The 18,159-nt window shown below is 43.0% G+C and overlaps 2 protein-coding genes across 2 annotated transcripts; one reads left to right on the top strand and one right to left on the bottom strand.

The window, feature by feature from the left end:
* Window positions 1-558: 558 nt before the first annotated feature.
* Window positions 559-10,948, top strand: usp8 (ubiquitin specific peptidase 8). The gene is made up of 19 exons (XM_070836255.1): window positions 559-643; window positions 1,381-1,558; window positions 1,745-1,889; window positions 2,058-2,143; window positions 2,283-2,424; window positions 2,806-2,848; window positions 2,987-3,158; window positions 3,388-3,550; window positions 3,642-3,783; window positions 4,001-4,287; window positions 4,401-4,913; window positions 5,199-5,273; window positions 5,454-5,752; window positions 6,537-6,758; window positions 6,852-7,062; window positions 8,209-8,445; window positions 8,739-8,881; window positions 9,086-9,218; window positions 9,330-10,948. Exons 2-19 carry the CDS (start codon window positions 1,455-1,457, stop codon window positions 9,486-9,488), a joined length of 3,276 nt encoding a protein of 1,091 aa, XP_070692356.1. The 5' UTR covers window positions 559-643; window positions 1,381-1,454; the 3' UTR covers window positions 9,489-10,948.
* A 346-nt stretch (window positions 10,949-11,294) lies between these two features.
* Window positions 11,295-15,060, bottom strand: LOC139205468 (ubiquitin carboxyl-terminal hydrolase 2-like). Its single transcript, XM_070836094.1, has 7 exons — window positions 13,841-15,060; window positions 13,496-13,693; window positions 13,206-13,401; window positions 12,864-13,088; window positions 12,635-12,777; window positions 11,637-11,772; window positions 11,295-11,483 (listed from the first exon to the last, which is right to left on the bottom strand). The coding sequence occupies exons 1-7, from the start codon at window positions 15,058-15,060 to the stop codon at window positions 11,295-11,297; spliced, it is 2,307 nt and encodes a 768-aa protein (XP_070692195.1).
* Between the last annotated feature and the right edge of the window lie 3,099 nt (window positions 15,061-18,159).

Below are 18,159 nucleotides of genomic sequence, written 5' to 3'. Positions count from 1 at the left end.
AGGATTATGGCTGTAGGCGAAGGGAAAGAAACAAAAAAAAGTGCCTCGAGTTATACTTCATCTTATCTTTTTTCATCCTGTATCAGCCTCACCACTCTTATACAAGTGCAGGAAGAAACAAACATAGATATACAGCAAAATAAAGCAGACATAAACATATTATAGGTACAGTGTCAGATTGACACATTGCTGACTGTATATACATAGTTGTGGAACAAGCAGTGCAAGTTTACAGGCTATGAATAGAACAATAGGGTAGAGCAATTTGAACACCACACACTGCAGGAATGCATCTGACTGGTTTATGGACAATGTAAAGAATCTACACACAGCATGTGATGATAGTATACAGGGAAATGTGGGCTATTATACCAGAATTAGTAGTTTTTTGGAGATTTTTTGAGGGGGCTAACATTACTTAAAATGTGGAACAGGACCTAAAAAGTTTAAGTGGTCAGTGAAGCAGAAAATCAACTCCAGGAGGTGGCAGTAATGCTACATTAAGGATACCAGCTGCCGCAAAACATGCAAGAAGAAGAAGAGGAAAACATAGAAGTAGTAGAAGAAGAAGAGGAGTAGGAGGAGGAACAAGGAATCAGCTGTCAAAAAAGTAGCTAAAGTCTAAGGCGCATACCACAAAGAGGTACTTTTCACAGTAACGTTGTCTTATCAAACAACCCGCCACTATGTATGAGTCGACATTATTACTGTCTTTACTCCTGAATGTGATTGTAGCCGTGCCTAGCTCTGCTGTTGTTAAATAGTTCCCAGAAGCTAACCCAACCCTTAACTGCGTGAGCTTGCTAACTGACCTAGCTAGCTAGCTAGCTAGTTAGCTGGCTAACTCGGAAGGTAATAAAGCTAAGGAAACACTTAATTAGCTAATTAATGTGTGTATTTAACCGGTGGTTGGCTTGAGCTATACGCTGAATATCGTCATTTTAATTGTCTGTTGGCAGGCATCCAGATAGGGCAGATGGTCGCGGCTAACGTTAGCCAGAAAACTATTCTATGTTGTTGGCGTCAGTGTTGACATATGCTGCGCCAGCTAACGCTAACAACAACAACCACCGGCTAACTAATGTTGGCTAATGCGCTAACAGCTATAACAATGTTCTGCGATGGTAATAGTAAATTATCATCGATATGACATGTTTTCAGACCAGTGTTTCCTAATTCTGGTCATTTCTAAATAGTGCATAGCAGCTAACGGGAAGTGAAAACTCACTTCGTCTAATGCTGTTATATAGCGTTATTGGAAGCTAACAGTAACTTAAACGTTACTAGTTGGTGCGATTTATACCCGGGATTGTTGAATGTTTTTAGAAACGGCATGTTTTTTTCCTTTATTTTGCTGTCACACAAACATTTTTTCTCCAGAGATGTCCAGAGATTGTGTACAGCACTGACTGGGTTGCCTGCCTGAGAGATCTGACTGAACACATCGTGCGAAGATGCCTGCAGTGTCCACCGGGGTCAAGGAGCTGTATCTGTCCACATCTCTGGGTGATCTCAATAAAAAGGCTGAAATTAAGCCAGACAAGACAAGCACCAGAAGGTAACATTGGGTTTAATGGTATTAACCTAGTCATTATGTGGCACGACTGATACAGGTTAATTGATCAAAAAACCTGGAAAACATGCATAACTAAGAGGAACTGTGAATTGAAATTGAAACTAAAGACATTGCAGTCACATGGTGATGAGAGCTTCTTTTTTATTTTTTTTATTTTCTGTGTTACAGCTATGTACAGAGTGCCAGCAAAATCTTCAAGGCGGCAGAGGAGTGTCGTCTGGACAGAGATGAGGAGAAATCCTATGTGCTGTACATGAAGTTTTTAACAGTATATGACATCATCAAGAAAAGACCAGACTTCAACCAGCAACTGGTACAGTTAATACCTGTAAAATTGCAGCTTATTTCTGTGTATTTTTATTACTAAACTACCGTAGAGTTGTAATGTGTCCCATTTAACGACTTACCGACCTGTGGAAATGTATAAATAATTGAAGATAGTTGTTTTCTGAGTAACTGTTTTCTATTCCAATGTACAAAGGAGTATCACATGTCCATGCTTGGGCCAAACAGCTTTAAGAAAGCAATTGAAGAAGCGGAGAAGCTCTCTGAAAGCCTTAAACTCAGGTTAGAGACTTTGGTTATCTTAGACTGTGCTATCCATATCATACAGTATAACCCATAAGCTGGAGGATAGGACATTAAAACGTGAGTATTTTATCACTTTTCTTCTATTTTACTGAACTACTGTTTACATTTTAAACAGGTATGAGGAAGTTGAGGTTCGAAAAAAACTTGAGGAGAAGGAGAGACAAGAGGAGAAGAAAAGGAAGGAGGAAATAACGGAGAAAGATGCCGGTCGAGGCTCTCCAAAAGCTTCATCAGCAAACAAGAAGGACAGCAAAAAGGTAGAGATGTACAATAATCAATATACTGTGACCATTTCTGCAGATTACAACAAATTTACATGAGGCAGATACTTCATTCCAATGACAATTACCTAAGTCTATGTGTGTCTGACAGTGAAATTTTGCAAGTAGAAGTTCAGGTTGTAGTTTTTCATCAGTCTTTGTTAAAATGTACCACATATTTGTGGGGGGAAAAAACCTTTTTCACACCCTTTCTCTTTTATTTACACAGTTTTAAGGCTGATGTAATTGATAGTATCTTATATCATTTGGAGTTATTTTATGTAAGAGGAAATTAAGCCAAATGGAATCAGTCAAATAATATTGTTTACATGTTAACAAGATGATTATTTCCACATAAATTTTTGTTTTGTTTGTCAGGTAAAAGGAGAACAGAATGAACTGAAGAATACAACCTCAAAAGGTAAGCAGAAAGCAAGTCTGATAAACCTCTGTAGTTTTTTCTGAGATATTGGTGAAAATCATTCTATAAACCAAGATACTTTCCAGATACTTTACTTTTTTTTTGTCTTGTGTTGACTTGATGCCTTTTTTCTAATAGCTACAGTGCCAGCTGGTGGGATCACAGCTGAGAAACTTTTCCACATGATGAAGGACCAGACGATTACAATAATTGTCATGGATGCCCGTAGCCAAAGGGACTTTGAGGAGTCTCACATTCAGGTCCCAGCCCAGACCTGCATCTGCGTGCCTGAGGAGGCCATTAGCCCAGGGTGAGAAAATCGTTTGGTGATGAGGCTTCACACATTATTGTTGGATCTGACTCTGAATGTGTAAACTGGATGTGGTAGTGATAATATGAATGAGTCTTTTATCTAATTTCCTTTGTTCACTTGTTTTTCTGTTAACCTCTGTTTGTATCTTTAACTGTAAAAACTGAAAGAAGCTAGATGTCTCATCTCCTAAAACTGACTGGCTGAACTGATTGTCGTGACTTTTCAGAATCACTGTGAATCTAATTGAGGCAAAACTGCCGGAGGTGTCCAAAGAGCATTGGAGGCGGCGGGGATTTGTGGACTATATAGTCCTGTTGGACTGGTTCAGCTCTGTCACTGACCTTACTCTGGGTACCACCTTGCAGAGCCTCAAAGATGCCCTTTATAAGGTAACTGTGTTCGTGTGGGGTGGCTTGGAGTGTGAATAACAACAGCAGAATGTTCCTGTGCAGTACAATAATGTGATTGTACACTCCACAGTGGGACAGCATCACTATCCTGCGTAGTGAGCCGCTAGTGCTGGAGGGAGGCTACGAGAACTGGCTGTTGTTTTATCCCATGTACACAACCAACGCTAAAGTTCAGCCTCCTAGACAGAATATCATCAGCACCCTCCCTCACTGTGAGTATCACCAGCCCTGCATGCATGTTATGGCTTTTGTATGTTCTATTTGTCAGTCCCTGTTCTATTAACTTATATTTTAAGAAATTATAAAGGCAAATGAATGAATTGGTTAAATGAAATTGACTTTATTCTGTCCCAGACTTTTGACTCAGATGTTATATTTTGTATTTATTCAAAGATTTAGCTTTTTTCTTGGATTTGTTTTTTTGAACAGTGAACTTTAGCTACCCATCGCTGGAGGAACCAAAGCCTCCGACTCCACCTCCACCAGAGCCTGTGGTTAAACCTGAGCCGCAGGAACCCTCAGCTCCTGTGCTGGTGAACGGGGTTGCACCAGCAGAACGCCCCACTTCTAAAACTTCCATAGTTACTGACAGGTTGCCAGATACTATTGATTCCCCCGTCGCAGGCTCCACAAATTCTGGTCCAGACCTTAGTAAGAAGGTCCCTGTGGCAGGCACGTCCAGCCAGTCACCTACAACAGCCAAGGCCCTCCCACAGGTATTGTATCTACTCTGATAACCATTTAACTTTTTGGAGCATAAAATAAATTGACTCCAAGTGTGTCACACATCACACATGTTTTGTTTTATCCTCCTGTTCTCCTTTCCCAGTTTGACCGCACCAAGAAACCCTCGGTCTGGGTGTCTGATGAGCCAAAGCCCAGCCAGAACGGGTCAGCAAAGGACTCCACCCTGAATGGGCCATTTGTCCCTGACCGCTCAGTCAAACCACCGTTCACCACCAACACTTCTCTGTCTAAAGAAGAACAAAGTCAGATACACTCTGAAGCGGTGGCAGTGATGGAGAAGGCAAGACAAGAGCAGGAGAAACGCGTGCAGGAGCGGCGTTTAGAGGAAGAGAGGCGGGAGAAGGAACAGAAGGAAAAGGAGTCGAAAGAGAGGCTAGAGAGGGAGGACCGCGAGAAGAGTAAGAAGGAAGAGGAGGAGAAAGGGCATCAGGACAAAAAGAGACTAGAAAGGCAGAGGGCTGAAGAAAAGGAAGACAAAGAGAACAGGGTATGGGAGGAGAAAGAGAGGAGGGGAAAGGAGCAGAACTCTGACACACCCTCGAAGAGTATGTCTCTGGACTCGCCTGCTCCCAACCACATTGTTAGTGAAATGAAGGTGAGTCTAAGCCTAGACAGTTATTTTAATCGATAAAACTTCTATCATCTTCCTAAAACTAATATTAAAATCCCCCTTTTATGAAGGCGACAGTACTGTACAAACTGTATAATATAGACGCCCAATGACCACAGCTGGGCAGCAACAACCCAGGTCAGGAGACCAAAGGCAGCTCATGCATTGACCCATTCAGATGCCCAATGCCCTTACGATGAATCTCCCTCCTGATTATTTTCGTAGAGATGTTTTAAGTGATTTCTGTATTTTTCTGCGCTTATTCCACAGAGGGAGCCCTTGACCAGAGCAAGGAGTGAGGAGATGGGTAGGAGTGTGCCAGGCCTTCCAGACGGTTGGATGAAGGTATCAGATGTTTAAACGTGAAATATGTTGAGTGTTGGACTTATTGAAGATGACAGTTAAATGAATAAAAATTAAAACGCATTTATTTGAATTGAGAAATAGTTACTTTATAATTCCTGATTGTTACACCCTACTTAATATTATGTTTCTTTTCATGTTTACCCCTCCATTCTTGGCTAGTTCCTCGACACAGTGACGGGAACCTACCGATACTACCATTCCCCAACCAACCGTGTCCACCTGTACCCCCCCGAGGTGACCGTTCCCCAGACGCCACCTTCTACTCCGCCAACAGTCAAACAGAAACCACCACAACCAGCTGAGCCGGACTCCAATCGTGACCGAGAGCGGGAGCAGTCTAAACTAAAACGCTCTTACTCCTCTCCCGATATCAGCCAGGACCTGAGAGAAGAGGCCCAGCGGAAGACCACTGGCCCGACCACTGCGGCTGTCATACCCACCATCAACAGAGAGACCAAGTAAGGCACACAGATATATTATACAAGAGGCAAATATGGATTAATTTTGTCTGTGCTTAGTATGGTTTGTCCTTTCCGTCAGTCACACACACTGAGTGATCAAGGATAAGCAGCATAGATGATGAATGGATATTATAGATTATTTTAAAAGCCAATAGATGCTGCCTCTGTTTAAATTTCAGATTTTTTGCCAGTATGTCAGAGAGATATTGATTCAACTCCTATCTCGCTTTTCATATAGTGTATTTGGTGCCTAAACACAGACAATATAATCACTAATGTAGTATTTGTTACAGTCTTCTGGTCACTGTGTGTATGAGGAAATGCCAAGCCGTCATTTTGGGTAATTCTCCCTATGGGGTGAATTGGTTCCAGGTTAACTTAAAGTTTGTGGTTTAATGGTTAAAACATATCAAGATGGCCAATCTGGTTTAGCCTGAAGCATTGTATAATCAGCATCTATCAGGATTGTAGTCAGAACCTGCTTCACAATGAAACATCTTTTAGATGCTGTTGAAACAACAGCAATGTAACCCAGGTGTCAAAACTGTCACATTTCAGCCAAATTTAGACCCATTTTAATGTGCAGGCATGTTTTTGAATTACTGCTTACTCGGCCTCTAGTCAATTCCAGGAGGTTCCAGCAACTGTGATAAGTGGACAGTGTCGTGTTTGTAGCATTTATTACCATAATCTTGCTGCACTGTATTCTCTTGGATGCATTCCCTGTAGTCTCTGCAGAAAGTAGTCTGGCATTCCCTCATTGTGCTCTTCTGCCCTGTAGACCTACGACTGCTAAAGTCTACTCAAAAGTGGAGATTGCTCGGCCCTCAGCTGCCAAAATTCGCAACCTGAATCCTACATTTGGAGGTTTGGGTGCATCCCTGACTGGCCTTCGTAACATGGGCAACACATGCTACATGAACTCCATCTTGCAGTGTCTGTGCAACTCTCCTGCCATGGCTGAGTACTTCAACAACAATTTATACTTGGAGGACATCAACAGGTAAGGGCCCCGATAAGTGGAATTATTCACCATAAAGAATCATACATGAGAAAAACATTTAACCGCTCCGTCTCTGTTCTCTCCTTCCACCAGGTACAACATCCTTGGCCACAAAGGAGAAGTGGCAGAGGAGTTTGGTGTGATCATGAAAGCTTTGTGGGCCGGTCTGTACAAGTGCATCAGTCCACGGGACTTCAAGATCACCATAGGCAAGATCAATGACCAGTTCGCTGGCTATGACCAGCAAGACTCCCAGGAGCTGCTGCTGTTCCTCATGGATGGACTCCACGAGGACCTCAACAAGGTAGTGTGCACACTTGTTTCATGCAACTCTAGGATACAACCACCAGTGTGGCGTAAACAAAGTTGGAAAATAGTTTAGATATCTGCAAAAGAAACAGAAAAGAGAAACATTCACACCTAAATATACTGAATTTAATACTGACAGAATAGATAATTAGTGATTTATTCCTGTCAATCATGGCTTTCTAAAGCTTGCCTTCTACTGCCCCTGTATGTTGTTGCACATTTGCCTGTTAACAATAAAAACATAGTCTTTTATCATTTTCCTTCTTTCTGTTTTTTCACCGGGTTTCATTTTGATGGCAAATTAGAGAGTAAGTAAATAGCTGTGTGTCCTTGGTCCTCCTGCAGCAGTGTGAGTGTGGCGTGTCTGCATCTGTCTGGTCTGATGCTCTGTCAGAATCTCTCTGCATGTAGACCCAAGACATGCCTCATTGCCTGTGTCGACTGAGTTTACTTGCTTCATGTGCATTTGAATGGGCAGAAGGAATAGCTGAATTGTTAAAAAGACATTTCATAACCACAGTTAAGCTGTCAGAGAATATGGTTGTCAAAACAACAGACAGCTTGGATACACTGTGATACTGTCTCCACCTGGGGTTGAGCTGCAGTAGTACATTCACCCCATTTTACTCTCTGTTTAAAGGATGAGGTGCCAATTAGGTTGTACCAATTGATGATGTGCATTTCTCATCATACACACTCCATCTCATCACGTCCCTTTTGTGTGATGTTCAGACCTGTCTGCCATCAGGCTGGCCCAGTCCCAGTCCACTCTGTCTGTCCAGGCTAATTGATAAATCAGTCAGTTTAATTGATGAGATATTAATTAGCAAGTGTTAACCTGCCTTTCATATCTTCCTGCCATCATAATGAGAGTGAACTGGCTGAACTGCATGCTAATGAAAATGAAAAAGATGTGAGAGGTGTTGAATACAAAGTTTCATCACTTAGTAATCAGTCTGTATCCCTCGATGAGTTCAGTTTTTTTAGAGCTAACTCCAATATTATAATTAGGACCCTTAAATTCTGAATATGCCATCAATCATTGAGCTTTAGTGGGATCGTGAAGGCAGGTTTTGCTAACATTTTAAGCTTCAGATGTACCTGCGCACCAATGGTGTTATTGTCCCTTCTCTGGTGTCAGGCGGACAATAGGAAGCGGTACAAGGAGGAGGAAAACGACCATCTGGATGATCAGACAGCGGCTGACCTGGCCTGGAGTAAACACAAGCTGTTGAATGAGTCCATCATTGTAGCGCTGTTCCAGGGGCAGTTCAAGTCCACCGTGCAGTGTCTGACCTGCCATCGCAAGTCACGGACATTTGAGACCTTTATGTACCTGTCCCTGCCTCTCGCCTCCACCAGCAAGTGCTCCCTACAGGTCGGTCAGATGTTAGACATGTCCACTGAAGTGTTTGTCAGGAGTTTCTTGTTTTTAACCGTTTCAGAAAGATTACACTTGGACTATTTAATTTACAGACACGCACAGCCACTCAAAGTATAAAAGCACGAGTCTTCACTTTCCTTTATTTCCTTTATATTCATTGATAAGGACATTTTTACTTGGAGACTTAGACTTTGACAACCATCAAATGACTTGGAATTTCTCTCTCTTGACAAACACATTTTTTGCATCGTAATACTTGAATTGAAATGCTTGCTGCTTCTCGGCAGGATTGTCTGAGGCTGTTCTCCAAGGAAGAAAAGCTTACAGACAACAACAAGGTGTTCTGCAGACACTGCAAGGCGCACAGAGATTCCACCAAGAAGCTCGAGATCTGGAAAGTCCCACCCATTCTCCTGGTGCACTTAAAACGGTCTGTAGTGATCTTTGCATTTAAAATGATGTAGGCCAAGACCAAACGCTTTGCATACTATTTCTTTTAATTTCACGTTTACTGAGTAGTACTCACTTTGACTGCTTGGGAAGTAAGATTTAGAAACTTCCCCAAAATTGGGGGAATTTTAAGCTGGATACCACATTCATGCTCATTTTTCTTGCATGGGTGTAATTTCTGTAGATTCTCCTATGAGGGTCGATGGAAGCAGAAGCTGCAGACGTCTGTAGACTTCTCTCTAGACAATCTGGACCTGAGCCAGTACGTCATTGGACCTAAACAGAGCCTGAAGAGATACAGCCTTTATGGAGTTTCTGTAAGTAGAACTGCAATTTATTCTGTTGTGAAGTGGATTTCTTACACATTCAAAGTAACAATTAAATATAATTATTATCTAACTGTTAACCATCTTCATTTCCACCACCAGAACCATTACGGGGGTTTAGATGGCGGCCATTACACAGCCTACTGTAAGAACGCCCTCAAGCAGCGCTGGTACAAGTTTGATGACCACGAGGTGTCCGATATCTCCACCTCCTCCGTCAAGTCCTCTGCAGCCTACATCCTGTTTTACTCAAGCCTGTGATGGAGCCGTAGGACATGCAGAGAAAACACTACACCAGGGCAGCGACGCTCAAGCCTAGAGGTTGTCTTTTCCTTTTTAAAATCACAGCTCTGAGGATCCCGGTGCACGTAGTTGGCGATTAACTAGTCGCGTATGTGCACGCGAGGACATACTCGAGCGAGTGGCTGTGGGATCCCTGTCTGTCGCAGATGGGAGAAAGGTGCAGGCACACAGTGCAATGCTTCAGCTACTAGAGGACCCTATACCTGTTAAAACATGCCGTCTGTTCATATTACTGATAATCTAGAGACTAAACAGATGCTCCTTTTACTCCGACTAGTGATGGTTGTATGTTGTAGGGCTGACAGCTTCTTCACTGTCATTTCTGTTGCACTCAGTGTGGCCGGGCGAATCGCAGAACTGATCTTCAGCTTGTACTGTGCATACACCAGGGTTAACAGTTAGATGGCATGTACATACTTACCAATGCTGATGTTGCACATTCAAAAATGTAAATACTCAAGGGCAAGGTGTTTATCTGTTAAGTGACCAAATTGTTTTTTTTTTTTTTTTTTTTTCATAAAAGTAGCAGCCATCCTAATATCACCATATTCATTAAGACAAACCACGTGTTTTAGGGGTTTAACTCTATAGCCTTCTGATGTTTAACGTGCTCTTAAAGAGGATGGAAGAGACTGTGAGTGTTGAATTTTGCATTACTCCTAAAGAGGAGAGGGAACTGAGATTGTTGCTTGTTCATATTAGCCACATTTCTTTGCACTTACACGATATGCAATCGATTTAAGTTGTCTATGTAGGACACGTTGTTTAACAGCAAACATTAATTCTCGACTCAGAATTCTTTGAAGCGATACTGATGCTGAGATCTTGTCTGTCCTGCATGGTCCAGACAGTGACAGAAGAACCTACCTGCTTCTATAAAGTTTGCTGTAGAATTTATTCTGTTAATCATAATTAACTCTCTACATTATTATTCTAAAAAAAAAAAAACTATTTAGAGGAAAAAATCACTGGAATAACTTCATGGCTTATACCAGTGATGCTGGTTTTGAAATATTTCTAAGAGGCTGGAGGTTTGATTACCTGATTGGATTTCTGTGTTCAGTACTGACCCGGGAGAATATGAAAACATGGGAAATTGACTTTATTCACTTATACGAGTGTGTGAGTCAACATTTGCTGCCTGACTTTACCGACTGACCGACTGACTGACAAGAGCAAGCACAAAGTATACTGAGATTTTTTTTTCTGAATGGACCAGAGATCTGAGGTGGCAGGATTTGACTCCTCCTGAGTACAGTTTTATTGCCTAGCATGAGATCATAATCTGTTTTCTTTTTACTTGTACATGTTGATTTCATTTCTTAATACTCTAAAAAAAAAAAAAAATCTTTCAGATATAACGATTATATTAACCTCAAACAACTCATATGACTATTTATTAAAACTGCTTCAAATTAGTTCTTGTGTCTGAATGACTGTTTTGGGATATACGGTATAAAATTATACATACCGGCAAAAGAGTGATTGACTGAATGAAGCCCTGCTCTTATTCTTCTAGTCTTATTATTCCTGAGGTTATAAGAGAACATGGTGTATAAACAGTGCACACAAACGGGGGGCTGTAATGATGGCACACGAGTTAATGCTGCTAATCTTAACAGCAGAAAAACGTCCACTGACGAGGAGCAGATTCAAATACACTTTAAAGGAGTACTCCGCTAATTTATCATCAGTGCAGTAACATTGTTGGACAGTTGACGGTGAAAACTCAGTCCCATCCTGGGTTTGGCCTGCTGGGAGAGCTCAGAGTCCAATAATCTTTGGCTTTTGAAAAGGTTTGCGGCTGTAGAGCAGCATGTAGGCATTTGGAGATTGCACAAGGCTGTCCCGCACCTCTCTGACCGCTGAGTCGTCAAAACAGTGCCAGGTCCGGGTCAGGGCGTTGTGGCACAGAGCTGTGTAGTGACCCATGTTGAGATGACCTGTATGGTTCTAGAGAAGGGAGGGGTCAGTTTCCATATACATTCATCTTAATTAGTCTGATTGTAACTTTACTGATACAGTTTACTGTCGCCGAACTAGCAGCCAAAAGATATTTTGTAAAATGAGTCAATATTTAATTTAGCTGTGTGTGTTTTAACTCACCACAACAGCATACAAGCGGTATGAAGAATATGAGGTGTTCTGTAGTGGACTGGATAGAAACTGGGTGAGATCGATCTTCGTTGAGAACACAACATTAGTCCTCAGTTTTACTGGGTTCTTCCCCTTACAACCAAACCTGCACAGGGGAAGAAATTCACAGGTATTATTGGTTTACAGCTACTAATACCCACAACACGAACTGTCCAGCATGCCCAGGGTGTTTGGATGCTGTAGCACTTAATATTAGAACACATAACGCATGTTAGAGCATAAAGAATGACTCTTCTTGATTTGGCGCACAACTATATTCAATGGTTTGTGAAGGTCTGTGGTTCATTATTAATACAGTTTAGTTTGAGAGCTTTTCATTTAATGTGCCATAACTTAATGAATGTTGACTCAGTTAAACCATCCGTAACTGAAATGTCATCAAATTAGCTTTTTATAGTCTTTCTCTCAGCTTTCCCATCTGTCAGTTCTTCTCTGACCTTTTGAACTGAACTGTTTTAGTTTATCAAAGTCGGTTCCTCCAATTATTCTAATACATGTCCAAGCTTGCATAATGTCGTCATGATACTTCTAAATCTTTTGTGAATGCGTAAATAAAGACCAAAGTCAGACTATTTCAAGGTAAAATAGGAGTTTAGCACTGATCAGATCAGGCCTGAGTCTCTCAAGCAGAATTATACTGTAGACATGAATCATTAGCATTCATGTAGCATTATCGTAAAACTAAACATTAAGCCAACATGGTATAAAAGTCCTTAAATTACTTTCTCTGAACATCTTCATCTCTATGGCTACTGGGCAAAGTTCATCTGCTTACGAAGATCATGTGATTTGATCGAAAGCCCCAGACCAGCAACTAAATGGACCTTTTAGGTGAGAATGTTTTATCAGTGATGATTCAAGTTTTAAATCTCGTGCATTTGTTCAAGCAAACATCCACCCTTACTCCACAGTGATGCCTTAACAGATCGTGTTATGTTTTTGCTCACCTTTTCAGGTGCAATATGAGAATTTCGGGAGGTTTGTCCAAACAAGTCAGTGCTGCCGTTTCTCCCCTCAGTCCACATGCAGAACACAGCATCTGCTCTCCCCCGGTCAGGATAGTCTGCTCGAAGAACAGCGACAGGCAGTCCTGCTCAACACAGAGACAGAACTATGAGAAAGCACAGATAAGATAACTAAACATGACATGCATACTGTCCGGACCATACAAGGTACCTGAATGGAGCACTTAATGACATCCGTTGGAATCGGCAGTGACAGCACAGTGAAGGTCTGTGTGTTGTACGCCTGGTGATCGCAGAGCATGCAGAGGGTCGTGTAGCTCAGCTGGCCCTCAAACAGGTTTGAGACAATGGTGGATTCCCCGACTGCGGTGGCACAGTGTCTGTTCTTGTCTTGTCTCTGCTGTCGTATTGAAGAACGCATCTGGCGCTTTGCAACCTAGTAACACAACACAACATGCACACACACAGATACAGATTCACTCTCTGTAGGTGTAACGATTTGTCGCAGAGAGGTGGTGAGCGATCGTTCAGATGTGATCGTGTGTCGCTGCACCTTTTTGACGTCGTCGTGCAGCGCGTTGAGGAGAAACAGCAGCAGCTCCTGGGCGTCATGCTGGGAGTAGTTGTCGAACTGGGGGAGGATGGAGCACAGCACAGACCTGGCCTCCACAGGAGCACAGCTGGAGCTCCTTCCCAGCCACATCTCCTCCAGCAGGCGGACAAACACCTCTGCCACCCGGCACTTAGACCTGCACGAGTGGAGGTTAAGCCACTGGGAAAGCTTGACTCAACATTCAAGGGAGTCAGAAAGAGAGAGAGAGAGATGGGGGTGGGGGGTCTTACCTTGCCAGCTGTTTGCGATTGTCTTGGTTAAGGAGGTGCTCCACGAGGGGCACGGTGCAACACAGACACTGTAGCACAGCATTTAAGTAGCAGGAGTTGCCAGAGTTGTCCAAACCACAAACTCCTGCTCTGTTCCATCTCTGCAGCCTCACTGCAGCGCTGCAGTCCTGTTTCTCATTTGCCATCACCTGACCAGAGCTAATAGCATTTGCCCTGCAAGGCCAGTGATGGAAGAGAAATCATTCTTCACTTCCATTCTTATTCCTGTGCAGTGTTGCACATCATATCATAATTTTATAAAGTCACAACATTAATTTAAACACTAGAACGAACAGTAAGACTAACCTTTGCTTTGAATGATTTGTTAAACTTGTCTCATGGTATGAACAGCTGTTGAGCTGTGGCAGAACAGGCACAGTGACGCTGCTGTCCACGGCCAGCTGAGAGGCCAGAGTCCTGGTGAAGTCTGTCAGGTGGACCTGCCTGCCCAAGCCCTGGCTCTGCAGGGTGTGGAGCATAAACGTGTTGATGCAGATGATGTGTAGCGTCGCCCAGAGTCCAGGGAGAAACACATCTAACACTGCTCCTTTCAGGTCCAACGGGGGAAACAGAGCAGGTCCGGTCCAGCCCTGCAGGTGGGCTACAAATTGAGACAGTGAGTCCTCGGACGTTTGCTGGATGACCGGTGGCGATGCCCTTTTAACAGTCGGAACAAAATCAATGTTGATCCCTAAGCCAGAGAAGATGTCTGTGAGTCTGCCCTCCATCCAAGCAGAGCTGTCCAGCTGAACCACATGTCTGTGACTGCAGAAAGGCCTCAGCAGGTGTCCAACCACCTGCTCGATGACAGGTTTCCTGCTCTGCCTCTGGAGTTGGTCTGGACAGTACAGATACATGCTGCAGATGAACCCTGAGGTCGTGTCACAGAGGAGGGCAAGATGGAGAGCGCAAGGACTCTGCTGGTAGGAAAGTCTGTATTTCTTCACAGCCAGATTGTAACCAGGTGTGTATAAAGCCTGGTAGCGCTTGGTTAAGTGGTTACAGAAAGCTGAAAGGGCTTCCAGCTTGTCTCCATCCTCCAGTCTGGTCAGAGACAGGAGGCTGGTCTGGAAGCTGTTTCTCTTGAGGACAGCCTGCCACCCGTCCAGTTTCAGGGTCAACTCAGAGCCAAAGCTGCAGTTCTCTCCTACAGACAGACCGCTCTGTAGGACTATAGAGAACCATGTTAACGCCTCAGCATACTCCCCCTCTGAGAGATCTGCACTCTGCTCTCTGCTCTGGCTGTATGACGGACGGTTAGCGCCTGGCTTCGCACCAGCAGCTCTCCTGATCAGCTCCCGGATGGCTCCTCTGTCCAGCACCTCCAGCAGGAGCTCTCTGGCCGTGTAGTAGACGTGGTAAGTGGGTCCAGTCTGAATCCTGGTGAGCGGCTTCACCTTTTTCGACCTGAATATGTTTGGTAAACACAGCCCGTCCCTCTGTGACTCTCCATGCAGCTCACCCACTAGGTGGCACTCCTCTGACATCCAGGTGCACTCCCTCACTGACAAAGCTTTGGCCTTCATCTTAGCCTCTCTGCAGAAACCACTATGACATGGCAAGAGATAAGCCAGTAAAAACCCAGCTACCATGTGCCTCAAAGTCCTCCCTGTAGCCTGTTTAGTTTGATGACAAAGGCACAGAACACAGTGCGCTCTAAGTTTCTCTCTTATCCTATAGGGTGACAAACAGTGTGTACTGTACATGCACATATGTGTGTGTGCTGATCTGCTCTCAGGTGAAACACACTCTGACACCCATGAGAATCTGCTGTTGAGGTAAATCACCAGGCATCCGCTGTAGCTTGACAACTGTGTCTTAGCAACCTGTAAACACAGCACTTTGACCGCATTGCAGCTCCCATGATGTGCTTTTGTCCTCTTGTGTGTGACTTCAGGGTCTGACTTGACATTTTGCAACCTATTCAGCAGCTAAAGAGACACTGTAAAACACTGTATGTCACCAGTTTGCTTCATTGTGTAGCTATCAGTCAGTATTAGAGGTCTAAACAATCTTACACACACACATTAAGCAACATTTATTAACATTCTTTAACTTTTCTCTTTATTATTTTCATTTTACTCTTTTTTTTTTCTGCCCTCTCTGGAATAGCCAGCTCTCTTGTACTGGGCTCCTCAGTGATATTACCACCGTCAAGTCAGCGGCGCCATCAGCCATGTGGTTCTTGTAAAGTCCCCCAGAATCCCACCCCTCTCCATGCAGGTGTCAAGGCCAGCCAGCGCGAGCCGCCAGTGCTGCAACAAGGACGAGAGCCCCTCGCTGGCTTTCCCGCCCACAAGTGCTGATAAATGTGTTTTGTGGAATGCACAAACAAGCCAAAGGTGTCGTATCAGAGATTGTATCCGGGTTTCTGCAGTGTAGGGTGAGTAATTGTCCCAGTGGGACCTGTGTCACCCAAATCTGCATTTAGATTACACTGATTTGCCTATTTCTTTGGGGTACTGGCAGGTCTTGTCTTGCTGGGTGCTGGCGTGCTGCTACCCTTAAGCTTATTCCTCGAGGCATCATCAGTGATCTAAATGTAAATAAAAGGATGGCTTTTTATTTGTTCTGAACACACCAGAAAACAACTGGCATCTTTCAAAGATGAATCTCAGTAGAGTTTCCTTTCCGCACAAACAAACTGACATCAGCCCAAGAACTGGACTTGCACTCGTTGGTAGATTCTCCACAAGGGGGGGCTGTTTAGTCATTGTCAGATCTGCTCTGCACTACAGCAGAGGAAAGTAATGGTGACGTCCCTTCAGACCTGAGGATTTAGACTTGATGTTGCCTCCTACTATTAGTTAATGCTAATCCTCATAGAAATACGCCATCAAGTTAAAGAAAAAAAAAAAAAATGTTGGTAAATCATTTTAAAAGATTCTCACTTAACCATAAAGTCTGCAGGCACGAATGGTCAATCATTAATAAAGAGTCATAGATTGCTCAAAGTTTGGTACTTATAATAAGCCATCGAGCTTCATGCCATGTGGATATCTAATTAGATATCCTTCTCTTGGCCAGGGCGACAGTCGTGTTGGATACTCCGTCACTGGCTGTCACAGCTCTGGAGTTCTTCCCGCTTTCAATGGAATATGTTCCAGTTAAACAAACATTCGCAGGTTTAAAATTTAACATGTAAATCCTCAAACTCTCACTTATGCAAATAGCAGAAAAAAAAAAGCACTGCACTGAATACTAGAAGCTATATGCTTACTTGTAAACTGAACTCAGCAGCTTATCTAAACAGCTGCTTCCCGCACTCGTTCTACCAGGAGATGATGCATGTCGGACTACGGGGGATGCAGATGTTAATCTGCGGGTTTGAATTTCATGGTTTCAGGTGCATTAGCATCAACAACAACAATAATAATTCTTGTTTCTCTTTCAGCTCGGGCAAGACCAGTTTAACAAATGCAGTCTGGTAAATTTCAGCCAAATTATTCAGCCAGCATTCTGTGTTTTGACAAAACACAATTTTGCCTCTACAGACTTGATCCAACATTTGCCATATGGGAACAGAAATATCTGTGGGAAGATTTCATTTTGGATTCAGCACACACACTGTTTGACTGTGAAACGCAGAACAAGAAGCATTTCTCGGCATGGTTTTGCCTGCTTGTGATCAAAATGAATACAAATCGCTATCATTAGACTAAAGCTCATCTGGCTTTTTAACCTGAAACCCCTAAAAGAGGATAGACAGCAGGTGTCTCGAATAGTAAAGAAAGTGAAAATCCTTTTAAAAAAAAAAAAAAGAAAAAAAAAAAAGGTGTCATCCATTGTAAGCAAAAAAAAAACAACATAATTTTCACCCGTAGAAAAATAACATTTTAGGCCTCGTCACAGAATGATATGACGCTAACATTGTAAATTTCTTTCATGCACAAGCAAGACTAAACAAATATATGAACAGACCATAACAGTCTCTCAGTAGCAGTCTTTTGGTGAGTGTTTTGTTCCACAGCGAATGTGTATATGCTGCAGCACCGGGGCATCGTGACTATATCCAGCTTTCAGTCATTGGGGGTGGAAAAATCACACAATTACCTCAAGGGCTCTGGAAGCTCTTTTGCATAAATCAAATCCACTTTCAAGCTCAAAATATGTTAATCCATTAATATCAAAGGCCATCTTCTCTCCTTCAGTGCCCCCTTGGAGCTTTCCTACACTTTCTAATATAAGATCTATTGATTTACCCACAGAAAACATAATCCAGTATCCACCGTTACAGCATGTGCTTTATGGTGAAGTGGCCAGTTCGTGTCACCCACGCAATGAATAAGAAAACACAAAGGTGATGATTTTATTTCATGTAGGAGTGTCAAGTAATACACATGTAGGCGATCTTTTGCAGTGCAGCACCACTTAAATGATCTTCTGAAAACACTTTGCATCTGAGCTGTACATCTGAGCTGATGGTGAAAAACGCAGGTCTCAGTAACGACAATCAAAACAAAATGTGTGGAGCTCTTCAGTTTTTCTGTAATGGGAAGAAGACCAGTAAGAAAAATGATGAAACCGACTTCTTCGGTGGATGCGTTAGACGTAGAAAACTGTTGCTTCACTGTTGTCAGACAGCTGTTTGGAAGCTACCGTCTCGTTATGCGCGTGGGAAGAAA

Source organism: Pempheris klunzingeri, chromosome 1, assembly GCF_042242105.1.
Source record: "Pempheris klunzingeri isolate RE-2024b chromosome 1, fPemKlu1.hap1, whole genome shotgun sequence".
NCBI lineage: Eukaryota > Metazoa > Chordata > Actinopteri > Acropomatiformes > Pempheridae > Pempheris > Pempheris klunzingeri.
The sequence above is the reverse complement of the archived record's forward strand: the minus strand, read 5'-3'. Positions and strand labels throughout refer to the sequence as shown.

What these genes read in the sequence shown, in the direction of transcription:
- usp8 (XM_070836255.1), top strand. Translation starts at nt 1,455, where the DNA reads ATGCCTGCAGTGTCCACCGGGGTCAAGGAGCTGTATCTGTCCACATCT. An exon ending in GAGGAGGCCATTAGCCCAGG is followed by an intron (nt 3,159 to 3,387) that starts GTGAGAAAATCG and finishes GTGACTTTTCAG; the next exon opens with AATCACTGTGAATCTAATTG. An exon ending in CTCCTGGTGCACTTAAAACG is followed by an intron (nt 8,882 to 9,085) that starts GTCTGTAGTGAT and finishes TAATTTCTGTAG; the next exon opens with ATTCTCCTATGAGGGTCGAT.
- LOC139205468 (XM_070836094.1), bottom strand. Translation starts at nt 15,060, where the DNA reads ATGAAGGCCAAAGCTTTGTCAGTGAGGGAGTGCACCTGGATGTCAGAG. An exon ending in AATCGCAAACAGCTGGCAAG is followed by an intron (nt 13,402 to 13,495) that starts GTAAGACCCCCC and finishes CCACTCGTGCAG; the next exon opens with GTCTAAGTGCCGGGTGGCAG. An exon ending in CTCATATTGCACCTGAAAAG is followed by an intron (nt 11,773 to 12,634) that starts GTGAGCAAAAAC and finishes TCCCCTGTGCAG; the next exon opens with GTTTGGTTGTAAGGGGAAGA.